Source organism: Anabrus simplex, chromosome 2 (assembly GCF_040414725.1).
Source record: "Anabrus simplex isolate iqAnaSimp1 chromosome 2, ASM4041472v1, whole genome shotgun sequence".
In the NCBI taxonomy this organism is placed as follows: domain Eukaryota; kingdom Metazoa; phylum Arthropoda; class Insecta; order Orthoptera; family Tettigoniidae; genus Anabrus; species Anabrus simplex.
In genome coordinates, this window is record NC_090266.1 from 671,022,762 (window position 1) to 671,048,395 (window position 25,634).

Sequence of the window (25,634 nt, forward strand, 5' to 3'; positions counted from 1 at the left end):
AAAAATTAAAATTGTATAGTGGATTTCATTACAACCAGTGAAATATCTCTTTCTCAACTTATAGCTCTTGGTTGTGATGGTACTGTTGTCAATATGGGAGTGAAAATCAGTGTCATTATAATCTGGAGCAAATCTAGGTCAAACTCTGCATTGATATATATGTTTACTTCATAAAAACGAATTGCCAACTTCATCATGTTTCAAAAATTGATTGATCTACAACCTGTGACAATAAAGTTTGGTGAATAGTCCTGTACTATCAACATACATGAACAATGCACGACAGTGACCTTACTGTCCTTCAAAATAGTCCCCTCTCATAACTATGCACTGCTGAGATCGGCGATAAATGTCCTGGAAACATTGCAAGAAGGCTTCCTTTGGGATTGTGTTCAAAAGCCTCGACATGTTTCGTTGGATGTCAGGAATATCATCAAATCTCTTTCCTTTCAAAGTGAGTTTGAGTCATGGGAATAGGAAGAAGTCTGGAGGATTGAGATCTGGCGAGTATGGGGGATGTTCAAGTTGCACCACACCCTTTTTTTTGCCAAGAACTGTTTGATGATATTGGCTGTGTGTGGGCAAGCATTGTCATGAACAAAAAACCATGAACCTTGTTGTGTGTACTGGGGACGTACCCTGCATAGACGTTTTATGAAACGGGTCAAAATTTCAATGTACCATGCAGCATTCAACGTCGTTCCCTCAGGTAGAAATTCCTTGTGGTTAATGCCTTGAATATCAAAAAAGGTGATGAGCATCGTTTTGATGCGTGACTTTTCGGCTCTGACCTTTTTCCAAAGAGGGGTTCCCAGAGAACCCATTCCATGCTTTGCTGTTTCGTTTCAGGGTCGTACTTGAGACACCAGGTTTCATCCTCAGTGACGATACAGTTCAAGAAATTTGTTGTCACATCTGCCGTTTCGACAAAATCCTGTGAAGCCTCTAAACATGCCTGCTTCTGATCGTCAGTCAGTCAAGTGATGTGGCACAAGACGAGAACACGTTTTCCTCTTCCCTAACTTCTGGGTAATGATTTGTCACACAGATTCACAGTTAATCTGCAGTTCATCCGCTATCATGCGCACAGTTAATCGCCGATCGTCCGTGATTAATGTCCTCACCTTCTCAATGTTTTTGTCACTGATGGCAGTCGCCGGTCTTCCACTATGGGGGTTGTCAGAAACACTTTCCCAGCCTCCTCGAAAACAGGCAAACCACTCGTACACACACTTCAAGGACAGTGCTTGATCTTCATAAACACATACCAGCATCGCATGCATTTCTTTCGGTGTCTTGCCAAGCTTAAAAGAAAACTGTACATTGATCTTTTGGTCGTTCATGTTCCTGTTCGCAATTCAGAACCAACGCAATCAACACGCACTGTGTCAAACAGTCTTACACGGCACACACATGATGCTCAACTGAACAACGTTGGGAGCAGGTGGTCAAAACCTGCTGCTGTGCAGGTGCAGTGTTGTGTGTCGCCAGTGTTGCCGGATTGACCGTTCTGACTTCATTCACCAAACTTTATTGTCACAGGTTGTATTTCTGATCCAAAAATCAAAATTTTGATGAGGTTATTGGTGGAGATCTAAAAGTGTGTGAATGAAACAGATATTCAAACACGAGAACTTCCTTGAGATGATGAAGATGAAGATGATGATGCTAAATTATAATATGTGTAAATTTTACTAAGAAGTTATAAAAATGGGACTGAAATACTTTCATAAAAATTTTAATTTGTTTTGTAACATGAAAACTTATATATTTGGCCTTACAGTAAATTATGTTTTAAACAAAATATATTTTCTTTTGTGCAGATGGTCTTGGTACAGATCCAATGTATCAAATGTGATGCATACCCTCCCGAGTACAGAAAACTGCAGAAAAAATTTTCTTCGTGAAAATATCATGTTGGGTTCCTAGATAGTGCACCTATGGAAGCTTTCATGTTTTGCTTCAAAACTATGGACTCGAGACTCTAAAGGGTATAAGTGTTCCACGATTGTTGTAGACTCTGTTCCAAACATTTACAATTTGTCTAGAAAGGCCAAAGTCTTTTCCAACTTGTGCTTGGTTATTGCCTCACTTGAAAGCTGCAATCACTACTTGCCTAAGATCTGTTATCATTATTTACAACCTTGGATGTGAATAACCCAATGAAGATCTTTCCTTATATTAACACCTAGGTACTTACAGTGATCCCCATGAGGTACTTTCACCCCATCAATACAGTAATTAAATCTGAGAGGACTTCTCCACTTGGTGAAACTTGCAACCTGACATTTCACCCCATTTACGATTACACCATTGTATGTTGTACATCTTGCAACATTGCTGATGTCATTTCCCAGTAGCTCACAATCCTGTCATTTTTTTTACTCTATACCAGAGCCTCTCAGGGTGCATGCGCTTGGTGCATGCACTGTGCACGGTGCAAAAGACGACTTCGCTTGGTTGACCAGAGTGCAGGCCCCCACTCCTCGATTTGGAGCAATAGCACGGTCTCTCTCTTTCCCCACGCTTGTCTCGCTCGCTCCCCCTGCCTCCCTCTTCCTCACTTGCTGCGTAGCGCTCCAAATCCGAGCCAAATTGAGCCGAGTTGAGCCAATCTTAGCCGAGTAGCCCATAGACAAAGCGTTGGTCCGAGCCGTGCCGAGCGGGAGCGACGCACAGTGCATGGAGCTCTTGCGCCTCGATTTGCACGCGTGAGATTTTGGGCATTTGAGAGGCCCTGCTCTGTACAGTATGACATCATCTACAAACAGCCTTATCTGTGATTCCAGTTCTTTACTCATACAATAACAATACAAAGAAGAAGATTTAAAGAAAACTGATTCTAATATTTGGATCTTGGAATATGAAACTATGATCGAGGAAATTGTGAACCAATCACAAATTCACACCCATAATGAGAAGCTCTCGACGCCACAAAGTACACTCATATTTATTTACCTTCAAATAATCATGAAGATGACGCTAACAAAGGTCGTGGATGCATGCTCCAGCAGCACACACATTCTCATCCACATTTCATGCAATAAATCGGAGAAAACGTGACGGCATGTTCTCGTACACTTTGAAATCCCATTATCTAATGAATCTAGTTCTTCCTGACTTTATATTAAATCCCTTTTACATTTAGATTTAAGCCCCAAGACGTTCACTGCATGCCAAACATCTAAGGAAAGCAAACTCTAAAACAAGGCTAAAAGCAAGAATCTGACTTTAAGAATTAAAAAAAAAACAAAAAAAAAAAAAAAAAAAAACAACATTAACCACTCAGCTATAAAATCACAATAAAAGGGAAAGCAAGCTGTGACCTCATGCAATCAGTCCACATATACTTTACAGTTATTCACATTTAAATACACAAGCTTCCTTACATTAGTGAAATAGGGTGTAATCCTTCCAACCAACAGCTAAACCTACTGATATTAAATAATAAAAAACTTACCTATCCCCTTGGCTACATTAAACTCCCAATCCTTCTAGCCAGCCGTATTTATGGTGATGCCTTCACACTGGAACTCATTCAGTCCGTGGTTCTCCACCATGGCATAGAAATCATGTTCCCGTCGTCTTCCTGTTTCTGCTGGTTCGGACCTTGACTATAACATTCCGTTCATTGTTGATAAACTTAACCATAACAGGTATTTTATTTGATCTTGTATTGACCTGTCTAGATCTATTAAAGAAACTATTTAAAATAGTTTATATTGGGTCCACCTTGTCAATACGCTTTTATCAAGATTCAGTAAAATGAAATATTCACTTTACTCTCAATAATGTATGATAAAATAAATAATTTTCAATCATTAAAAGTGTATTGACAAGGTGGACCCAACATAAACTATTTTAAATAGTTTCTTTAACAGATTTCGTTCATTCACGGTATTACAACTGGGTCAATACAACCTGCCAGTTAGTATTTACAACAGGTGGGGTAATTTCCCATGACAGTGAAAATCAGTTCCCATTCAGCCGCGCGACAACTCTCCAGTTATCCAACACCGTAGCTATGTCAATTTTCCCACTTGCTTCACACTTCACCTGTATTATGTCACAGCTCTACATTTGGAAACAGTACACATATGCTGGACTAGAAACTGTGGCGTTCATGTCCTAGGAAAATCCACTTCACTCCACCCAGGTTTAAACTTGAAATAGGCAGGCAACTATGCACGTAAATGTTCATATCAAAACTGTTCTTTCCATCTGAAATTTGAAGAAACTAAAATGTCAAATTTATCAAGTTCAATTCCACCCAGAAATGTTAGTGCGTAAAAATAAAGTTATTATCTCGATACTGATCTTACAAGCCCCCATGCCTACAAATATTCTTACCTTGCTCCTAAATCGTGAGTAATTAAGTGAAGTCTGAGCGTATTGAGCTAATGTTAGAAAGTCCCCACACGATCCAGACTCATAATACATGACTTCTCTAACTCCGCACTCGCAGTAAGTAGGCGCTTCTTCTCACAATATTACTACTTCAAAGACTCCAGCCGAATAGGGTAGCTAACCCACGCGCTGGTCACTTTTATTAATTTGCCTCCACAGATGCTGTCCTATGCTCATTCAGGGCACATCTCTTGCTTTAACCAATGTATAGCCAATATTTTGTTCATATCATCGCGTCACTTTAAACTCATGTCGTATGATATTCTAGCCTTGTGCCAGGCTTCCAAAATGTGGTCCGTTGGTCTATGCCATTATCTTCCATCATTTCCTTGTTTCGAGCATGCAAGTGAAGGTTGGGTGCGTTATGCAACAACCCCTCTTTCTGAATATAGCTTGCAAACAAATAGACCCTCGGTGCCAAGCTTCCTGTCAAAACTGTGAAACCTATGCCTTGGTCACTGCAAGATTCAATAAAATGAAATATTCACTGTACTCTCAATAAATGAGTGATCAATTAAATGAGCACTTCAATAAGGGCTCAGTACTTTAATTAAGGCCGTGACCGCTTCCTTCCCTTTCCTGTCCCATCATCGCCGTAAGATCTATCTGTGTCAGTGCATTGTAAAGCAACTTGTAAAAAAAAAAAAAATCATAGAGGGTAAACAATACTGCCTTGTGGAACCTTCCTATTTTCATCCACAGAACCAGGTAATGTTTCACCTACTCTAATTCTCTGAGTTCTATTTTCTAGAAATTTATCCACCATTCAGTCACTCTTTTGACTAGTCCAAAAGTCCTCATTTTTATCAGTATCTCCCATGACCTACCCTATCAAAAGCCTTGAATATTTCAGTAGTGATACAGTCCACTTGATCTCCTGAATCTAAAATATCTGCTATATGTTACTGGAATCTCGAAAATTAAGCCTCACTGGAATAACCTTTCCTAAACTCCAACTGACTTCTTTCAAACCAGTTAGTAGTTTTGCAGACATGTCTAATATAATCAGAAAAAAAGTTTTATTTCCCCATACTTTGTACACCAGGGATACTATAGCAATTTTCCATTCATTGATTGGTACATCTTCATGCATTTAGTCATCAAATAAGCACTTCGGATATGGTACTATAACCCAATCCATAGGCTTTAGTACATCCCCAGAAATCTTATCAATTCTAGCACTTTTCTGGCTTTCAACTTTTGTAACTTCATTGTAAATATTTTTATTGCCATAGATAAATGATAGTACTTCACTAGTACAGTCACGTCCTCAACCTTGACATTATCCTTTATGTCAAAACTATCTTTATAAACTGCTGACTAAATACTTCAAGCCTTCTGTAAATTCTCACATATACAGAGTGGTCAGAAACAATGTGAGCCAGGCATATGAGCATTAGAGGGTTGATCATACTGATAATAATTTGAAAGAAATAGTTCGATATATTATGCCATTGTAATTTTATCAGCTACTGAATTTAGCCAGTCAGACTACTTCATGGACTGGCTTTGAGAGGCAGTTTTGCTAAATCTCCACATGGCTTAAGACCGGCTTGAGGGGCATGCCAAGAAATCAGCATCAAATACACCGTGAGTTTCAGCCATTGTCACAGTAGCATACTTGCTATGGCGCGTTCCTGTCAGCTCGGAGGTCTGTTTCCTCCTTCCATTTTTTCACTAAAATTCATATTATTGCCAATAATGCTTGCCATCGTGTTATCCATATCTGACATTTATGCTAAATACAATTTCTTTGGAAGTTTCTTCAATTTCTCCTTACATCCACAACTATTCCTAACTCTATTTCTTGTGGTTCTTTAACAATTCTTTCACCTTTTTCACACTCCTCAACAATTGCCTTAAACCCATCCCATAGGCTGTTTACATGTTTATTTATAATTTCCAACTATCAGAATGACTTTTTGAAAACTCTGCCTTAACCAAATGTACTGCTTAATAGTTCTACATTTACAATCTTTCCTTCTATTGCATTTATTTTTATCTACAACTAAAAGAACTTCTTGATTACTTATTCCATTTATCACTTCAGTTTCTCTGTAGAGCTCACCTGGTTTTATCAACACCACATCTAGAATATTCTTCCCTCTAGTTGATTCCATCAATTCCTGATTCAGCTGTCATTCCCAGATTAACTCATATACGATTTGTTGGTCATGCTTTCTATCATTTGTATTACCTTCCTAGTTAGCCTTTGGTTAACTGAGATAATCTGTTAAAATCACATTCCTTTCTGTATTATTCTTCACTTACCTGATTATCTTATCAAAGAATTCTCCATCAGCATCACCCTTTCGAGGTCTGTACATCCCAAAAACATCAAGTTGATTATTATCTTTAGAAATGAACCTTACACCTAGAATTTTTTGTTTTGCATCCTTAACTTTTTCATAGCTTACAAATTCTTCTTTCACCAGTATGAATACTCCCCCTTCCTTTCGATTCTATTCTGCCTTTAGGGTAAACACTCCAGTTCCAGGAGAAAATTTTTTGCATCCATAATATCTCTCTTAAAGGAGCCTCCGTGGCTCAGGTGGCAGCGCGAAGGTCTCTCACTACAGGGTTCTGCGGTTCAAATCCCAGTCACTCCATGTGGGATTTGTGCTGGACAAAGTGGAGGCAGGACAGGTTTTTCTCTGGGTACTCTGGTTTTCCCTGTCATATTTCATTCCAACAACACGCTCCAATATCATTTCATTTCATCTGTCATTCATTAATCATTGCCCCAGAGGAGTGCAACATGCTTCGGCAGCCAGCACAATTCCTATCCTCGCTGCTAGATGGGGTCTTCATTCATTCCATTCCTGACCCAGTCGAATTATGGAAACAGGCTGTGGATTTTCATTTTCAATATCTCTCCTTAGCCATGATTCAACTCTTGTGGTAAATATATATATAGTCTATATATATATAGTAAATTACTTAATTCTATTCCTTCCCTTACCATACTTCTGGACTAACACTATTTAACTGTGTCATCCTTACTTGACTTACAGCTTCCTGCACTCTCATCACTGCTCCCTAGTCCACCTCATTTCCCTGAATGTACCTCTCTATAACACTTTTCAACAAACCATCTAACTAATATATACCACTATAGTTCAAGTGAAGACTATCTGCTTTACAAAGGAAATTGATTATGTCCTATTCAATACATACACATCTCAATCATTAGATGGAGTAATAATAGTCATACATGTTTCAACTCGTTTGAGCCATCTTCACTGAAATATGGATTAAACTTATTTACATAATTGATGCTAAAAATGTGTTAAAACATAATGAAGAACAGAATGAAAACAAATGAGACATGACGGAATTAAAACAATAAGTGATTATGGCGAGGTTATGGACCTTTTAGTCTAAAACATGCAGTCTGTTACAATTAAAAAATGAGGATGAATTACTGTGCTAAAATTTAAAATGACAGTCTGTCTTCGTTGAGTCACCATCACAAATAGTTAAGAGGGCGGCAAAAACTTGAGAAACTATGTTTGAGAAGAAAACAAGTGCCAGGCAAAATGTATGTGACACACAGTGGAAACCGCCAATAAAGTTCAAATTTATTAAATAGTATGGCCTGACCCCAAACACAGCTGAACCAACAATAGATATTATCAGTGAGAACTGGACTGTTAAATTTGAGAAGGTCAGGCCGTTCGAGAGGACAACTATTTAATAAATTTGAACTTCATTGGACCGGGTGAGTTGGCCGTGCGGCTGTGAGCTTGCATCCGGGAGATATTGGGTTCGAATCCCACTGTCGGCAGCCCTGAAGATGGTTTTCTGTGGTTTCCCATTTTCACACCAGGCAAATGCTGGGGCTGTACCTTAATTAGCGCTACGGCCACTTCCTTCCCACTCCTAGGCCTTTCCTATCCCATCGTCGCCATAAGACCTATGTGTGTCGGTGCAACGTAAAGCCACTAGCAAAAAAATATGAACTTCATTGGCAGTTTCCACTATGTGTCACATACATTTTACCTGGCATTTGTTATCTTCTCAAACATAGTTTCTCAATTTTTGGTTGCCCTCTTGACTATTTAAAAATAAGGGAAACATTGCTGAGCCAACATTAGACACGATCAGTGAGAACAGGACCGCTAAATTTGAGAAGGTCAGGCCAACCATTTAATAAATTTGAACTTCATTGGCAGTTTCCACTATGTGTCACATACATTTTACCTGGCACTTGTTTTCTTCTTGTAACCGTACAACAGGGTTACAGATTTCATTCATCATTTTTTATTATTATTATCATTAATTGACCCGATTCATTAGATTTTATATTCTGTTTTTCATCATTTATTCTGTAATATAATTAGGTATCACACATATTATTTTATTTAATCATAGGTTAGGTGAATTTTGTTTGTAATTATTCTGTATAATAATAAGTGAAGATTTGTTGGTTTCAAATAGTCATGCTGTGGCTTGTAACTCTGGCCAGATGAGCTGGCATATTATTTTGCAATCGAGGCTATGTTTAACGGAGACTGTATTGAGCAAGTAGATTTTCCGCTGACACATGCAGGGTAGTCATCGGTAGTCCGCGTGGGCAAGCTAATATGACACATGACTGATGACATCAGTGCGTGGGCACGTGATTTCGACCAAGTGTCTGTATTCGCCAGCTACCGAGGTTATAAAAGTCGATGCAACAGTGGTGAGAAGAAGGAAGAGTGATGGTCAGTGATCTAGGAAGAAGTGGTTATATGTCTAAGAGTGGTGGTGAGAGCTAAGAAGTGAAGGAAGCAGTGCTAAGAGGTGTTTTTCAAGAGATCTTAGAATCGTCAAAGAGGTCTGCGAGTGGTGGTTGGATCTGAGTAGAGACTGGTATTATGCTGATAGTGAAACATCATCTACTTGTGAGGATGGACTTCACAATGTATTTCAATAATATTTTCCAATTTCCTACAACCTATTGAGTGGACGTAACCGCATTGGAGGTCACTACACTCGGGAAGGAAATGTAGATCAACTCCAGGTTACATAAAAGATTACAGCAGACTACTTCTGACTTCAACTCAGTGGTTTTTCCAGGAATTTCAAGTTCAACAGTGGTGTGTGCACCATAAGGTAATTACAGCATCCGACATGTTACGCTTTAATAACATGAAGAAGAATGTAATCAGCGGCCATATATTTCACTTCAAGTTCATGCCAATAATTTTTTTTATTTAGATTACATTTTCTATTTGATTGTAACAACGAATCGCACTGGGTATATATTTTTTGTTAAATTAAAATACGGCAATGCTTGTTCATTGTGATGTAAATTATAGTCATAAACTCAATTTTATTTTAATTATAATAAGTGATTCTATTTCCAAGTACAATCCTCAATTGTGGAAATGCAAACGTAATCTACCATTGTCCTGATCCATATTCCTGTATATTCCCAGATGTGTGAGTTTATCACCTTACACCTTGAGATAATTGAGATAAGAGGCATGCTCACCGAATTCTGTTGTTTCTTGCAACAAATGGTGCTCAACAAATGTAATGTATATTGTGTGAAGGAGATTAATGTGTTAGAGTAGTGGTAGGAGTAGTAACAATCTCGAACATAGTTTCTCAAGTTTTTGCCGCCCTCTTAACTATTTGTGATGGTGAATTAATGAAGACAGTCATTTTAAATTTTAGCGCGGTGAATTCATCCTCGTTTTTTAATTGTAACAGACTGCACGTTTTAGACTAAAAAGTCCACAACCTCGCCATAATCACTTATTGTTATAATTCCATCATATCTCGTTTGTTTCCATTCTGTTCTTCATTATGTTTTAACACTTTTTAGCATCAATTATGTAAATAATTTTAACTCCTTTTTTTTACTGAAGATGGCTCAAATGAGTTGAAACATGTATCATTATTATTACTCCATCTAATGATAGAGATGTGTATGTATTGAATAGGAGGGCATATTAAATTTCTTTTGTAAAGTGAAAACCGTCAATGCGGAATGATTCTAGTATCTTGAAATGAAGTCTGTCCATCCGTCCGTCCGTCCATCCATCCATCCATGCTGATCTGCCTTTAGGATAGTCACCCAGGTGTCAGATTCCCTACCAAACATCTGCCTTGGTAAGTTATTCCAATCCCTAACTCCCCTTTCTATAAATAAATATTTGCCCCAATTTGTCCTCTTGAATTCCAACTTTATCTTCATATTGCGATCTTTCCTACTTTTAAAGACACCACTCAAACTTATTTGTCTACTAATGTCATTCCATGCCATCTCTCCATTGACAGATTGGAACATACCACTTATAATGTATAACTTACAAGAAAATATTTATTATTTTGCCACCTATACAATACAAATACAGGATGTTAACATATAAATTAAAACATTTTAACTTACATGTTAAAATATACAGAATGTTAACATATAAGTTAAAATGTTTTAACTTATATATTAACATACGGTACTGTATTTGTACTCAATAGGTGGCAAAATCATACGGTACATATTTTCTTGTAACTTATATATTATATGATACTTTCAGTACGGACCAAAAATGATTTTCATTACTTGTAACATACCACTTAGTCGAGCAGCTCATCTCCTTTCTCCCAAATCTTCCCAACCCAGACTTTGAAACATTTTTGTAACGCTACTCTTTTGTCAAAAATCTCCCAGAAGAAATCAAGCTGCTTTTATTTGGATTTTTTCCAGTTCTTGAATCAAGTAATCCTGGTGAGGGTCCCATATATTGGAACCATACACTAGTTGGGGTCTTACCAGAGACTTATATTCTCTCTCCTTTACATCCTTACTACAACCCCTAAACACCCTCATAACCATGTGCAGAGATCTGTACCCGTTATTTACAATACTGTTTATGTGATTACCCCAGTGAAGATCTTTCCTTATATTAACACCTATAGCAGGTACTTACAATGATCCCCAAAAGGAACTTTCACCCCATCAACTAAGTAATTAAAACTGAGAGGACTTTTCCTATTTGTGAAACTCACAACCTGACTTTTAACCCCGTTTATCATCATACCATTGCCTACTATCCATCTCACAACATTATTGAGGTAATTTTGCAGTTTCCCACAATCTTGTAACTTATTTATTACTCTGTACAGAATAACATAATATGAAAAAAATCCTTATCTCTGAACTGAATGCCTCCAAAAGGAATTAAGACCTTAAATTAGTATGTAATGTTACAGCATAAGGTTTCGTAACTTTTCAGTTGAGCCGTTTAAAATTTTGGTTACTTTGTGACACAAATTACTACTAAACTATTTGGAAGTTACACTGGCGTTTACATTCTAACATAGAATTTTTTTCAACGAAAATTAGCCTACCAACAGATATTATTCACGGTCTAATTTTTTTGTGAAGCCTATTACCTTTATTGAAAGTGCCCAGCTAGGGTTTATTTATCATAAGATAAGATATCCAAGTCATCATATCTTATGCTCGTGCAGCTATGAGCATGAGCGAGTAAGTGTGTGGAGCCTCGCTTACAATGCGAAAAGTGGTCCTTTTTCTTAGTATTAAATAAACCTCATGTATCAGCAGTGATTATTGTCAGAGGGCTTTAAAAGTCATGCAGTGAGTAGATGACAGTCTAAGCAATATATAGGTATCAAAAATAAAATTTAGACTTTTTACTCCCTTGAGTAGATTTTTACAATTATTTTGTGAACTGTTGACCGAGAAGAGGTCCCTTTTCTTATGCACACACGCATATATATATATATAAGAAAATATAAAGGTCCAATAATACTGCCTTGAGGAATTCCCCTCTTAATTATTACAGGGTCAGATAAAGCTATGCCTACTCTAATTCTCTGAGATCTATTTTCTAGAAATATAGCAACCCATTCAGTCACTCTTTTGTCTAGTCCAATTGCACTCATTTTTGCCAGTAGTCTCCCATGATCTACCCTATCAAATACCTTTCATTTAAATTTTTGATCTCCTCCCAGTCAGTATCCCTCCTACACAGTACTTACTGATAAAAGTCTCTGCTCCCTCCTCCTTCCTTTCTACCTTCCTCAACATCTGTCTTAACCTAATTCCTGAATAACACTCTATCCTGGTTCTCTGTCCTCCACACACTTGCTTCATGTACTTAACAATGGAGTCTCGCATGGCAAGAGCCTCACTCCCATCCACTTCATTAGATCCCCTCCTCTGCTGGTCTCTCTTATGTTCCCTGACTTCTGCCTAATTCCTCCTCTTTTCTCTCCCTCTCACCACCCTGTTCCACTTTCCTCTTCCTACCCTCTACTCTAAGTTTCCCTTCCCTAACTTTCTCTTTCCTCTCACCTCCCCTTCCTATGTAATATCTCTGTGTTCCCCATCTTCCCTCTGGTGTTCTACCTAATAATGGACATCAGCAATGAATTGCATTAGCATAGACAAACCAACAAAAACAATGAAAATAATTTTAAGTGTCATTACAAGGACCTTGTAATGCGTGCATACACTGCAACTCTGAGAATTTAGTACCACCCTGTACTACTTAACAAATGACACTGGAGATCTGGCCCGAAGATCATGTAATAAGTTAGAAGCTCCAGTAGAACTACAATAAAAATTGTTGGCAAGTATTGAGGAATAACTCAGTTGACCAGGCATAGCAACCTCAGTGCATCAGTACTAAATTTTCATCAAAAGGCTTACAAGGAAGATAGAGCAAGAACCTAAAAGACAAGATGCTTCACAAATATTACCATAAGAGAAAGCCATGAGGAGGAGTTGATGTGTTTGTGTTAAGTCAAACAAGTACACTCATGTTCAGAAAAAAACAGAACACCTTAAAAAACTAGAGATAGGAAGTTCATATTCACAGGACATGTTCATTAGTATGTTCTGCAGAAACGATTAGCATTTCAGTCACATAGGTTCAGCATGTGTCCTGTTGCCTAGTAGGCACTGGGTCCTCCAAAGGCACTGATAACTTGTTCCATGCATGATGGCATCAACGCGAATAAGGCACGAATGGTGTTCTGGAGTATAGCCATACGTGCTGCATTCACCTGGTTCCACAGTTCATCTTTCGTGGTTGGCATTGGGTCACAGCGCCGCACCCGTTGTTTCACCATATCCCACACATTTTTAATTGGCGACAAGTCCGGTGATCGGGTGGGTCAGGGCAACAGTCTGACATCCTGTGACAACAAGAAGGCACGTGTTCAGCCAACAACATGTGGTCGTAGATTGTCCTGCTGAAATGGAGTCTGGGGTGTCATGCAGAAAGGGTATGGCTACAGGTCGCAGGATGTCATTCACGTAGGTCAAACTGGTCACAGTACCCTAGACACGCACCAACTGTGATTTGTGGTTGTACCCAATAGCACCCTACCCCATGAGGCCTTGAGTTGGCGCTGTATGTCTTGTGCGAATGCAGTCAATGTGATGCCTCTCCCCCTATCTCTGGCGAACCAAAATGCGGCCATCATTTTCAAACAAACAGAACCTGGATTTGTCCAAAAACACTATCTGCTGTCATTCCTATCCCCAGTGACGTTGTTCCATACACCATTGCAATCTAGCATGTTTATGCACATTAGTCAAAGGTAGGTGGAGAAGTGGACGACGCGCCGGTAACCCAGACCGTAATAAACGGTGATGGACTGTCTCTCCTGATAGTGCATGATGTGTTACACTGCTCCACTGTTGCGCCAGAGCCAAGGAGGACGCACATCTGTCCTCCAGTGCCATTTGGATGAGGCGTTGATCTTCTCGGGTGGGGGGGGGGGTGTCTTAGTGGTGCCACCAGACCCATCTCGTTGTGTTCTACGGCCTTCTGTGAACCAATCTGTACACACCCGTTGCACTGCCAAAACACGTCGCCCCATACAAGCAGCAATTTCCCGGATGGATGCATCACATTCTCTCATGCCAATATAATGCATCCTCTTTCAAACTCACTCAATTGATGGTACGGTTCTCGCATACATCTGTGAGGCATCCTGCACGTCTGCTCAGGTCACACTGATCCATTACCTTTGGTTTATAGTGACAACGAGAGCCGCAGGCACATTCAACCGGTCGGTGATAGGGCGCCTAGATATCGATGTGGACCTTGAACCTGAGGGCTGACATGGTTCAAGTGTTAATCATTTCTTCAGAACATACTAATGCACATGTCCTGTGAATACGAACTTTCCATCTCTAGTCTTTCAAGGTGTTCAGGTTTTTATGAACATGAGTGTACATGACGGTCAAGTTTATTTCACAGATTATTATTATTATTATTATTATTATTATTATTATTATTATTATTATTATTATTATTATTATTATTATTATTATTATTATTGTTGTTGTTGTTGTTGTTGTTGTTGTTGTTGTTGTTGTTGTTGTTGTTATTATTATTAATAATAATTTTCTTTCTTTTTGCAGCCCAGTGATTCCTAAACAAGTGAGCATTACACCTTCCACAGCTCAGTTTTTACCGAGACGTGAAGACATCCGGCTCACTCGCTTGATGCTCATTATCTTCTGCTGTTTCCTACTTTGCTTTCTTCCTCTGATGTTGGTGAATGTCATTGATGATGAGGTTTGTTTTCTTGTTCTTTCTCTGTCACATATGTTCTGGGGGGGGGGGGGAATAAAATGAGGAAACCACCTATGTGTGTTACTTTCTCCAGGTGTAAGGGGGAAGATTACTCCTTTATTCACAGGCCAGGTGACATTTCAGTTCCCCTTAATAAATAGAAGCCTTGGCTGCATAATTAGTCCCTAATTGAAGATATTATTTCCAAATCATCTTAATAACCTTTATAGATTAGTAGCTAGATTTGTAGCCAATGATTTTTACTCTGTATACTCAAATTAACTTTCTCTCTGTTTTGCAATATATTGTGTTAGTATAATTTGTATGGATGTAATTTTCATCAGACAAGTGTGTTTTGACTTCTCATTATCCCAGTTGTATTGGTATTGGGTGGCTAAATATTTAGCTACTATTATCTTGGTTCAGTATGTCAAAAGTGGTTAAATATATGAGAACAAAGTGTCCGCATATGCAGCCATCAACCACCTACACAAACCGGGCATGAAAAAAATGTGAGCGTTAAGAAGTTGAATCCATACTTGTTGATTTTTTTATATATTTATATGATGAGGTATTTTATTCATTCATGTATGATATAACACAATATTATATTCCTAAACATCTTACATCACATGTAAACTTGCCCTCCTACAAAAGCTCATTCACCCTGGAAGATAACGTTGTTTTCCGCTGCCTGACACTTGGTGTGGAGTCACTGGTCGTACAGTCTGCCCCTTTCTATAGCAGGATAAACCTGGTCAGACATCAGTGAAGCAAAGTGCAAAGTAGCAGACCCTGCCATGAAGCAGGCTAAATGCTAAAGAGAAGAAGTCTTGATGGCCAGATGCCTTTCCTGACTCATCCTCATTCGAGGAACTAATGAAGATGAAATGGATGATGGTGAATGAAATTGGGCAAGGAGGTGGAAGGAATCATCTGTGGCACACGAATAGAATCTTTCCCAGCATTTGACTGAAATTGAAATTGGGGAACCACACAGAACTATTCTCAGGGCAGCAGACGGTGGGGTTTGAACCCATTCGTCTCCCGAATGCAGAGCTTGGCTCCATACACATAGCATGTTAAGACGCTTGGTCACTCCAGTCCGTACAATGATTTTGATTCAATGAATTTCTAAATTATTCATATAAAAGTAGAATGTTATCATGTGTTCTCTTGGTTATCTTGGATAAACTGAACCTTATTGAAACACTTCGCTACTATTATCTTGGTTCAGTATGTCAAAGGTGGTTAAATATATGAGAACAAAGTGTCCACATATGCAGCAATCAACCACCTACACAAACCAGGCATGAAAAAAATGTGAGCATTAAGAAGTTGAATCCAATCTTGTTGATTTTTTTATATATTTATATGATGAGGTATTTTATTCATTCATGTATGATATAACACAATATTATATACCTGAGAATTCTCTCTCCATCAACCCAACGAAAACACAAGCTATCATACTAGGGCAGAGAAAACTGCTTGCCCATTTACACAGTCTACAAATTCCAGTCATTCAATTAAATGGCGTTGCTATCCCATTCTGTAAATCAGTAAAAAGCCTTGGAGTCACTATAAATGAAACTTAAAACTGGGATGAGCATGTCACTAACGTATGCAGGAAAGATCATTCATCACTTCATCCCCTTAAGATTCACCAGACCGTATTACCTCTCAACTTAAAAATAAAACTGGTTCAAACATTGATACTTCCAATTTTTAACTATTGTGATGTTGAATTGCTGGATGCTACCAGTGAACAAAATAAGAAACTGCAGAGAGCTTTAAACTCCTGCATTAGATTTATTTTTTCATTGAATTTTGCCTCGCATGTATCCCCTTTTTATGCACAACTTTCTTGGTTAAAAGTAGAGCAGCAGAGAAATTACCATGTATCAACCCTTATCTATCAACTCTTGACTGAAAATATACCTGAATATCTCTCCAGTAATTTCCGTTTTCTATCTTCCTTTCATGACCGTGACACGCGATCTGGGTCAACAATTGCAATACCTCCACATCATACATCTGCCTTCAGTAATTCTTTCCTTGTGTCGGGCGCTAGAATATGGAATGCTTTACCCCCTGAAATTAGAAATTGCTCCTCATTAATTACCTTCAAAAGACAGTCTAAAGATTTCCTCTTGAATACGTAGGCTATATCATGTAATTATGTGTGAATGTGTGAGTGAATGTCTGGAGCAAATAGTTCCCAAAAGTTTACTTAAATTACTGTTATATTATATGAATTCCACCTAGAGTAGTTATTGAATTTATTTTTCTAATTTTAGACTTAGGATGCAATCTTTTAGTTTTAGTCTATATTAAGTTATATTATTATTATATTATATACAGTTTGTTAAGTTTGAATATTAAGTTTGTATTCAGTATTAAGCCGCATAATGAGGTTAAGTGTAAGAGAGGGCCAAGAGCCCTAACTTCGCCACAAATAAAGACATCAATAAATAAATAAATAAATAAATAAATAAATAAATAAATAAATAAATAAATAAATAAATAAATAAATAAACATCTTACATCACATGTAAACTAAAACTAAAATCTAAAACTAAAAACTAAGTACTTCATCTTTTATCTCAACCAATCATCCAGCTCTAGAATACCAAAAGATGTCTGTCTGTCCTTCTTCTCTTTTATTTCTTGTTGTTCCTTTCCCTCCCACATAATTGTACCATGGAAGTTATAAACCAACTAAGTGCCAAAATAATACATTTGAGTTATTGAAGAAAAACTGTTTTATTTTGAACTTATACTATTTATTGTTATGAAAAACCTAGATATAAAACTTGTGTCAAAGATACGCATATAAAATGAATTTCAAAACCTTGAGTCAGGCAATGACTGAGAAAAGAATATATGTGATATCAAAGAAATCAAAATAAGCTATGTGCCAAACCTTTTACTTTATATGATGAGGTATTTTATTCATTCATGTATGATATAACACAATATTATATTCCTAAACATCTTACATCACATGTAAACTTGCCCTCCTACAAAAGCTTATTCATGCTATACATGCATTTCGATAGCAATCACAAACCACCTTGAAGGAATATTAAATATTGTGGCTAACAGAAGTGAATATGTTAATAAACATTGGAAGTTACAGTATTTAGTTTACAATAACATTTAGGTAAAACTGCCTATTTTCTGGACGAATATAGTCCATCATTTTTAGCAAATCCTTTTCCTTATTAGCACTTAATTCTGAATGATCACAAAAATGTTGAAATTCCATGTTGATAAAATCCTCCATTTTAACTCCTGTGCATAAAATACAGTGTTGCATCCAGTCCTCAATTTTGCCTAAACTGCTTTTTTTTAATTTTTTAATTTAGAATTTGCTTTTACGTTGCACCAACATAGATAGGTCTTAAGGTGAGGATGGGATAGGAAAGGCCTAGGAGTGGGAAGGAAGCGGCTGTGGCCTTAATTAAGGTACAGCCCCAGCAATTGCCTGGTGTAAAAATGGGAAACCACAGAAAACCATCTTCAGGGCTGCCGACAGTGGGGTTCGAACCCACTATCTCCTCGATGCAAGCTTACAGCTGCTGCCCCTAACCACATGGCAAACTCGCCCGGTGACAACTTCTTTTCATCAAATAACACCTCTATTGGTCCTATGAACTTGTACTAATCTGAAGATTCTTTGCTGCTGCATCAAAGTCTACAAATCTGCCCCTAACACGTAATGTTTTTTTTAAAAAGGTCTAGAGGGCCTACCTTCTTTTATTACAGCCTCTATATGATCCATCTCTTGGCACTTACCGTTTTTCCACCTCTTTTCTATTGGTACAAAGTCACGATCCAAAGCAGAAAAGCTGTGTCCAACTTGAAGAAATTTATGATCAATCTGTTCATACAAGTCCACCTCAACAAGGAATAAGTATAGGAACACTAACATGCAGTTATTTATTAGACCTACTCAGTAGTTGTTTGCCACATTCACCAGTATGTCACTGAATGCATGAAGGAGAGCAGATGCTATTTCATTGCCTCCTCTCGATCCTTTACCCTCATACCATTAACACATGATTGCATCAGATGTGTCATGGACATGAATCCAAAAGTTATAATAACACAACACAACACAACACAACACAACACAACACAACACAACACAACACAACACACTGTCTTGAATAATACATTGTTGAATGCATTAGGAAAGGAAGGTGGAACACTTCTAAGATCATCAGGTGGACAATATACAAGATATGAGTACACATGGCATATTGCTGATTTAGAAATCAAATCAAATCAAAATCACTTTATTTGTAAATGAGGTGTCTACTTAGGTGACAAATGGTACCCAGAAATACATTATTAGCAAGCACCAAATTTTAAATTAACAAGAGAAGAAGACATTTTCCTAAAATATAGTATTATACAAATTACACTAACAACTTTTCTATTAAACACACAGCTCATCCTTAATAAATTGATATTATTTACAAAATTCTACTCATAATATCTTCCATATGTACAGGACATACATGCAGCATAATCTCAGGGCAGGAATATGAACTACTTGTTGGAGGCATGGTGGTCAGCCAGTCTTCGGATACATTGGCCTTGGTACGTAGATCATTTTGACATGCAAAACTAAAAATTCATGAAAATGGCCAGGGGTATAGCCAGTGGGGAGTTACTGGGGGTTAGAAAACACCATAGATTTTTACAAAAATAAAATAAACAGAAACTGACAATAAACAATATACTAAATAAAAATTCGCAGAGACATAATTGTAAAATCAACAGATCTTTTTATATATATTTTCAAAGAAGCCTCAAAAGTTGGATTTTAGATTGTAAAGTGTACATACCATTCAATGTAAAACTGTTGACCTTGATCGTACTGTTCTTGTTCTGTATTTTAATATAAGATTTTGTCCTGTACTGCAATCTGAATATCAACATACGGTAATTCACTTGTATCAGTGTCCTTATAATAACAGCCATGCATGCACGCACGTACTAGCACATTCATTATGTTCTATCATAATTTTGTAACTATGAACCCCCCATCGACCAATCCGTTTACACTACTTAAAATGGCACTTAGCTGTATTAAAATTTCCATGCTACAATTAGTGAAAGGAGCTAATATGTGATAACACCTAACACTATCATAAGTTATATTAATACTTTTTTAAGAAAGTCAAAAATGTCAGATTGTGCAAAATTGAGTTTATATCCATGTCAGAGGATTTCGCCAGATAATGTAGGTATAGTTTCAAGTAAAGAAATGGCCCAAACCTAAAAACCTAATATACTGTAATATCTAACTACTGGTAGACTGAATCTTGAGGTATTTGAAAGTATTATCTTTTAGAAAATTCAAGAAGCATTGATTCACTAACCCAATATTTTGTTAATATACTCACAGATTTTAACCATAATATTAACGTTTATATGTTCAATTGATTTTTATTTCATTTTATTTTATGAAAGGAATACAAATAATTTTTGCATGGATGTAAAGTGTATTTTTAATTAAATTTTGGTTTTGTTTATCTACAAAATAGTGTGTATTGTTTATTTTTATAGATCAGTTTCCCTACCATTCATGTGCTAGCATCCGTCCTTGCATGGGCATCCAGTGTGGTGAATCCTTTCATCTATGCAGGAAGTAACAGACAGTATCGAGCTGCTTATAGGAATCTATTGTGCTGCACCCGAAGCAATCCACAAGGAGGTACTTGTCAACGGGCTGCCATTGGTGGCAGCCTTTTCTTTTCTCATTCTCATTCAGGTTCAGGGAAGACTTGCAACACAGATATGGTCCAATATAATGCCACCTCGGACAAAGTTAAAGTGGTACGTGCAAATGGGGACTAAATAGATGTCCTAATTAATATTGTTACTGGTTAGCACTTAAAGTATCATTTGAAATTTCAATCCAGAGTAAGTATCTACTCTTCTTTTTATGTAGAAATTAGATGCACACATTCTAGCACATTTCCTTTACGGTAATTTGTTATTTAATTACAATATATAAATTTTATGATACAGTATATTAAAAGATGGTCATTATCATTCAACCACCTTCATAGAACCCAACTTTGTAGTTTGAGGGTACTGTAACCTTTCCAAATTTTACATCAAAGAATGCTCAAATTCATTCAGTAATATTATCTATGAAACCAGATTACTCTAAAGAGTAAGACACTACCAAAACACAAGATATGGTCATTGCCAGCATTTCAGGTACTTTCCACTGATGACATTGTTGACTTAGTGAAACCACTAGAAAATTCAAGTGACACTTAAAATGAAAGTGAAATACCTAGGCTGGTGCATTAGAGGTACTAGAGGAGCTGAAAGTGTGTAGACCGTTTGCATGGTTATTTTGAACAGGACTCTTTCTCAATAGAAACATTTGCATTCATTCAACTATTTCAGCTCAGAGTGAGATATGTAAAGTTCAGTCTGAAATCAATTCATTTTTCAAAAAGGATTTAAAATTCAGGTACAGTGCTGTGTGTAAAGTATATCAGATATGTACCGTATACTCAATTGCAACCATTTTTCAGATCTGAATAAATGTACTTTACTGTGCTTATGATAACTGTGTAAAATTTGCATGTAACATATGTCACGGTATTGTACAAATACAAAATACCTACATAAATGAAATGTTGAATTAATACTCTTCCAGAAAATCCCTGTACAGTATATTCAAGACATTCAAATTAATGTTTTATAATGTGACATAAGAAAGCCTCCGTGGCTCAGACGGCAGCGCGTCGGCCTCTCACTGCTGGATACCATGGTTCAAATCGCAGTCACTCCATGTGAGATTTGTGCTGAACAAAGCAGAGGCGGGACAGGTTTTCCTCCGGGTACTCCTATTTTCCCCGTCATCCTTCATTCCAGCAACACTCTCCATTCTCATTTCATAGCATCTATCAGTCATTAATAATGAATCACTTTGGGAGTGGCGACCCCATCGTACTAACAGCCTATATCAGTTTCATTCATTACATCCCTGACCCGGTCAATGACTGGAAAACAGGTTGTAGGTTTTCATTTTTCATTTTTTCAATGTGACATAAATTTAATGCTACCCTCCTGCTAACACCTAACACTATGATAAGTTATATTAACACTTTTTTAAGAAAGAAAAAAATGTCAGATTGTGCAAAATTCAGTTTATATCCATGTCAGAGGATTTCGCCAGATAATGTAGGTATAGTTTCAAGTAAAGAATTTTTTTTTTTTACAATCTGCTTTACGTCGCACCGACGCAGACAGGTCTTATGGCAAAGATGGGATAGGAAAGGACTACAACTCGGAAGGAATTTTCCATGGCCTTAATTAAGGTACAGCCCCAGCATTTGCCTGGTATGAAAGTAGGAAATAATGGGAAACCATCTTCAGGGCTGTGACTGTGGGGTTCAAACTCACTATCTCCCAAATGCAAGCTCACAGCTGTGCGCCCCTAACCGCACGGCCAACTGGCTCAGTCCTCCTTGTTGTACCAACTACACTCTGAATAAATAATGACATTATAACATGGGACAATGGTACACAAATTAGTAGCATCTCAAGACAGAGATTTGTTTTGATCTTACATAACAAGTGGCTGACATACATCTATGAATACCTTAATCTAATTAAATATGAAGGCTGTTTTCTTAAAATTAAGAACTGTTTTGCAATAAAATAAAGACTACTGAATATTTTTGGTCAATTAATGTTGTGTCCAATTCTACACATTCAGCTACTTTTCCACATAATTTACATATTTGTTCAAACATTTGTTGTATCATGAGGTACGGTAAGGTTTTGTAAACCCTCATCATAGAATGAGAGCCATGCCTGAACTGTCGTTTTCACTTCCTCATTGGTGTAAAAATATTTGCTGGTGAGGAACCTTTTCAGATGAAGGAAGAGTTGGTAATCGCTAGGCACAAGGACAGGGCTATTGGAGAGAAAGGTGAGGGGTATATGATTAAATTGCTGCTAGCCAAATGATTCAATGTGAGATTGTGTTCAAGCTGAAGAGTGAGGTCTTGCATTGTCATGAAGCAACAACACTCCAGCAGGCAGAAGGCTGCAGCATGTATTCTGGATTGTGCGGCAAAGTTTTGCCAAGCTCACACAATATGCATCTGCATTGACTTTTATCCCTAGCAGCACAAAGCCTACTAGCAGAATATAACACCTGTCTCAAAATACGGTTGGCATAATCTTGGGAGTTGAAAAAGTCTGCTTGAATTTCATTCTTGTTGAAGACGATGTGTGTCATCACTCCATGATTAGATTCAGTGGTCATGTGGGACACTCACGTCCCATTTCGCGTGATGATGTGGTCCAATAATGCCTCACCTTCCTCTTGGTACCATGTCAAACATGTCAAAGCACTGGTACATCTCTCAATTTTCAGTCCCTCGGTCAGCATGCTTGGAACCCAATGATTATACAGTTTTCTCTAGTCCAAGTTTTCTGACACAATTTTTTAGAGAACTAACCTTGAAATGTGTGGAAAGTGAACTGAACGAGAGGATAGTCTGAACCATCTGTTTGTACAAAGGGTGGTGTCAGCCTCACTCACAATATCATTGCTGATCAGAGAAAGCCAACCAGAGCACATGGCATCATGCACAATCTCTCCTTCCTTTGAATAACCTGACCCACTTACCTACTTTTCCATCACTCACAGAGTTGGGGCTATACACTTCACAGATTTGGCAATGAATCACTACTGGTGGCACATTCCTTGCTGTCAATGACTGTACCTCACATGCGGAGGGCTGCTTGATAGTCTTAATGAGCTCCATTGCTCACCACAAAACAGAAACACAGTGCCAATATGGCAACAAGCATATTTATGCACAAGGGATGCCAGGAGTCAGTGCGTGTATGCACTAAAGAACAAACACGTGGAATTTTAAAAGATATGGACACTTGGTCCTTGATTAAAAAAATACCCTTCGTACATCACACTTTGCAATATGGTTACTGGTACAGTTTCTTTATCTACAATTTTTCCCATATTCACTCTGGGAAAGTCTTAGAAAAACTAATCTTAAGACCAAATTATAATTACAGGAATTCATTATATCATAGCTATGACACTAATACAAATTATCAGATGGTTCTTATGTAAGTACTGTCTGTGGGATTGATGAGCAGAATGACCTAAACCCCTAAATGAAAATATACCTAAAATATGACTATAGAAAATATACCTGAAATCAAACTTTTGTTGCAACATAAAGGTGTCATAGAAGTCTTGAAGTGTAAATCACCAGTCACCACAACCATCACCATTAAAGTGAGCCCAAGGCATATTATTTTAAAAACATGTACAACCTTAAAGACAATACCAACATAGGGTTTCTGGTGGACAACCAGGAAACAACCCCAAACTGACATGATATAGGCTTTTGGGCTTATGCCGTGTCAATGAAATAAGGTGAAATTCTTTATGTTTCACAGAGAACTTTGCTTTGCATCTTCAGAAGAAAATCTCAACTGTTTACGAGAAAGACTTCTCAAAGAATGAGGTTTGAAATTAGACGTTATAATAGAAGTGGAAGTGGTACGTTCATTCATCACCAGATGGCTCACCGGACGCGGTACAGCACTAGTGTTCGAAGCGGAAACTGATGGAACCATCAGAATCAGTCTGAGAGGGAGTCACGTAACATAATAGGAGTACACACATATGAAGATATGAGATAGACACAAGCCTGGAATGAAACATCTGGCAATGAGGAACATATGAATCTGGAAAACACCAAAACGAAATAACAATAGTGAAGGACAGGGAAGGGAACTACCTGTGTAAATCCTTAATGGCTGGCAACCAGGTATTACTTAATTGATAGCCAGTGTCCCTGTTGAAATTGTTAGGATTTCTTCATATTTCCACAGCTTCCCGTATAATCCTGGACCTGTAGTGTCTAGTGTGGGTATGAGCTCGAGCATCTTGGAACACGACATCATGACCTGACAATAGAGCGTGCTCAGCTATTGCTGATTTGTCTGGCTGGTTGGGAAGAATATTTCATTCATGTTCCTTGATACGAGTACCAATGGACCGGCATGTTTGACCAATGTATACCTTGCCGCAAGTACAGGGAATTTCATATACCCCAGAATGTAAAAGTGGGGACAATTTGTCCTTGGTTTTACCCAGACTGCTTTTATATTGTGTTTACGGAGGACCTTGGCAATTCGATCGTGGTGTTGTGAATGTAAGGCAGGTAGGCTTCTTCCTTCTGTAAGGTTTGCTTGGTTGTTTCTCTGAGATGCAAGGCTCTATGAATCTGAAAAATCACTGTAACCATTACCCTTGAATGTGACTTTGAGTGTGTCCATCTCCACCTGGAGATTTGATGGCTCACAAATTCATCTCGCCCTCTTGGTGAGTGTTGTGAGCATGCCTTGTTTTTGTGCTGGATGGTGATGAGAATCTGCATGAACATAGCGATTTATGTGGGTAGGCTTACGATAGACAGTATGTCCTAAAGAGCTGTCTGGTTTCTTTCTTACTAGAAGATCCAAGAAAGGAAGGCATCTGTCCAACTCCATCTCCACAGTGAATTTAATTGAAGGATGTTTTTGATTTAGGTGGTTTAGAAATAGATGAAAATAACCACCAGCTGACGCAGAACTGCTAGATGGTGTTTCCTC

General features: G+C 37.8%; 1 protein-coding gene across 3 annotated transcripts in view; it reads left to right on the forward strand.

Moving 5' to 3' along the window:
• Positions 1–25,634, forward strand: part of LOC136864349 (protein trapped in endoderm-1) — a 379,889-nt gene that overhangs the window by 333,266 nt on the left and 20,989 nt on the right. Inside the window, exons 5-6 of one of the 3 annotated variants that reach the window (XR_010859295.2) lie at positions 14,801–14,957; positions 20,538–20,894. Coding sequence is in view for 2 of the 3 variants with exons in the window: in XM_067141228.2 (XP_066997329.1) it covers positions 14,801–14,957; positions 20,538–20,807 (427 nt within the window). In the remaining variant the exon portion in view is untranslated. The remainder of the gene's footprint in view (positions 1–14,800; positions 14,958–20,537; positions 20,895–25,634) is intronic. The other 2 variants (XM_067141228.2, XM_067141229.2) reach the window with 2 other exon arrangements.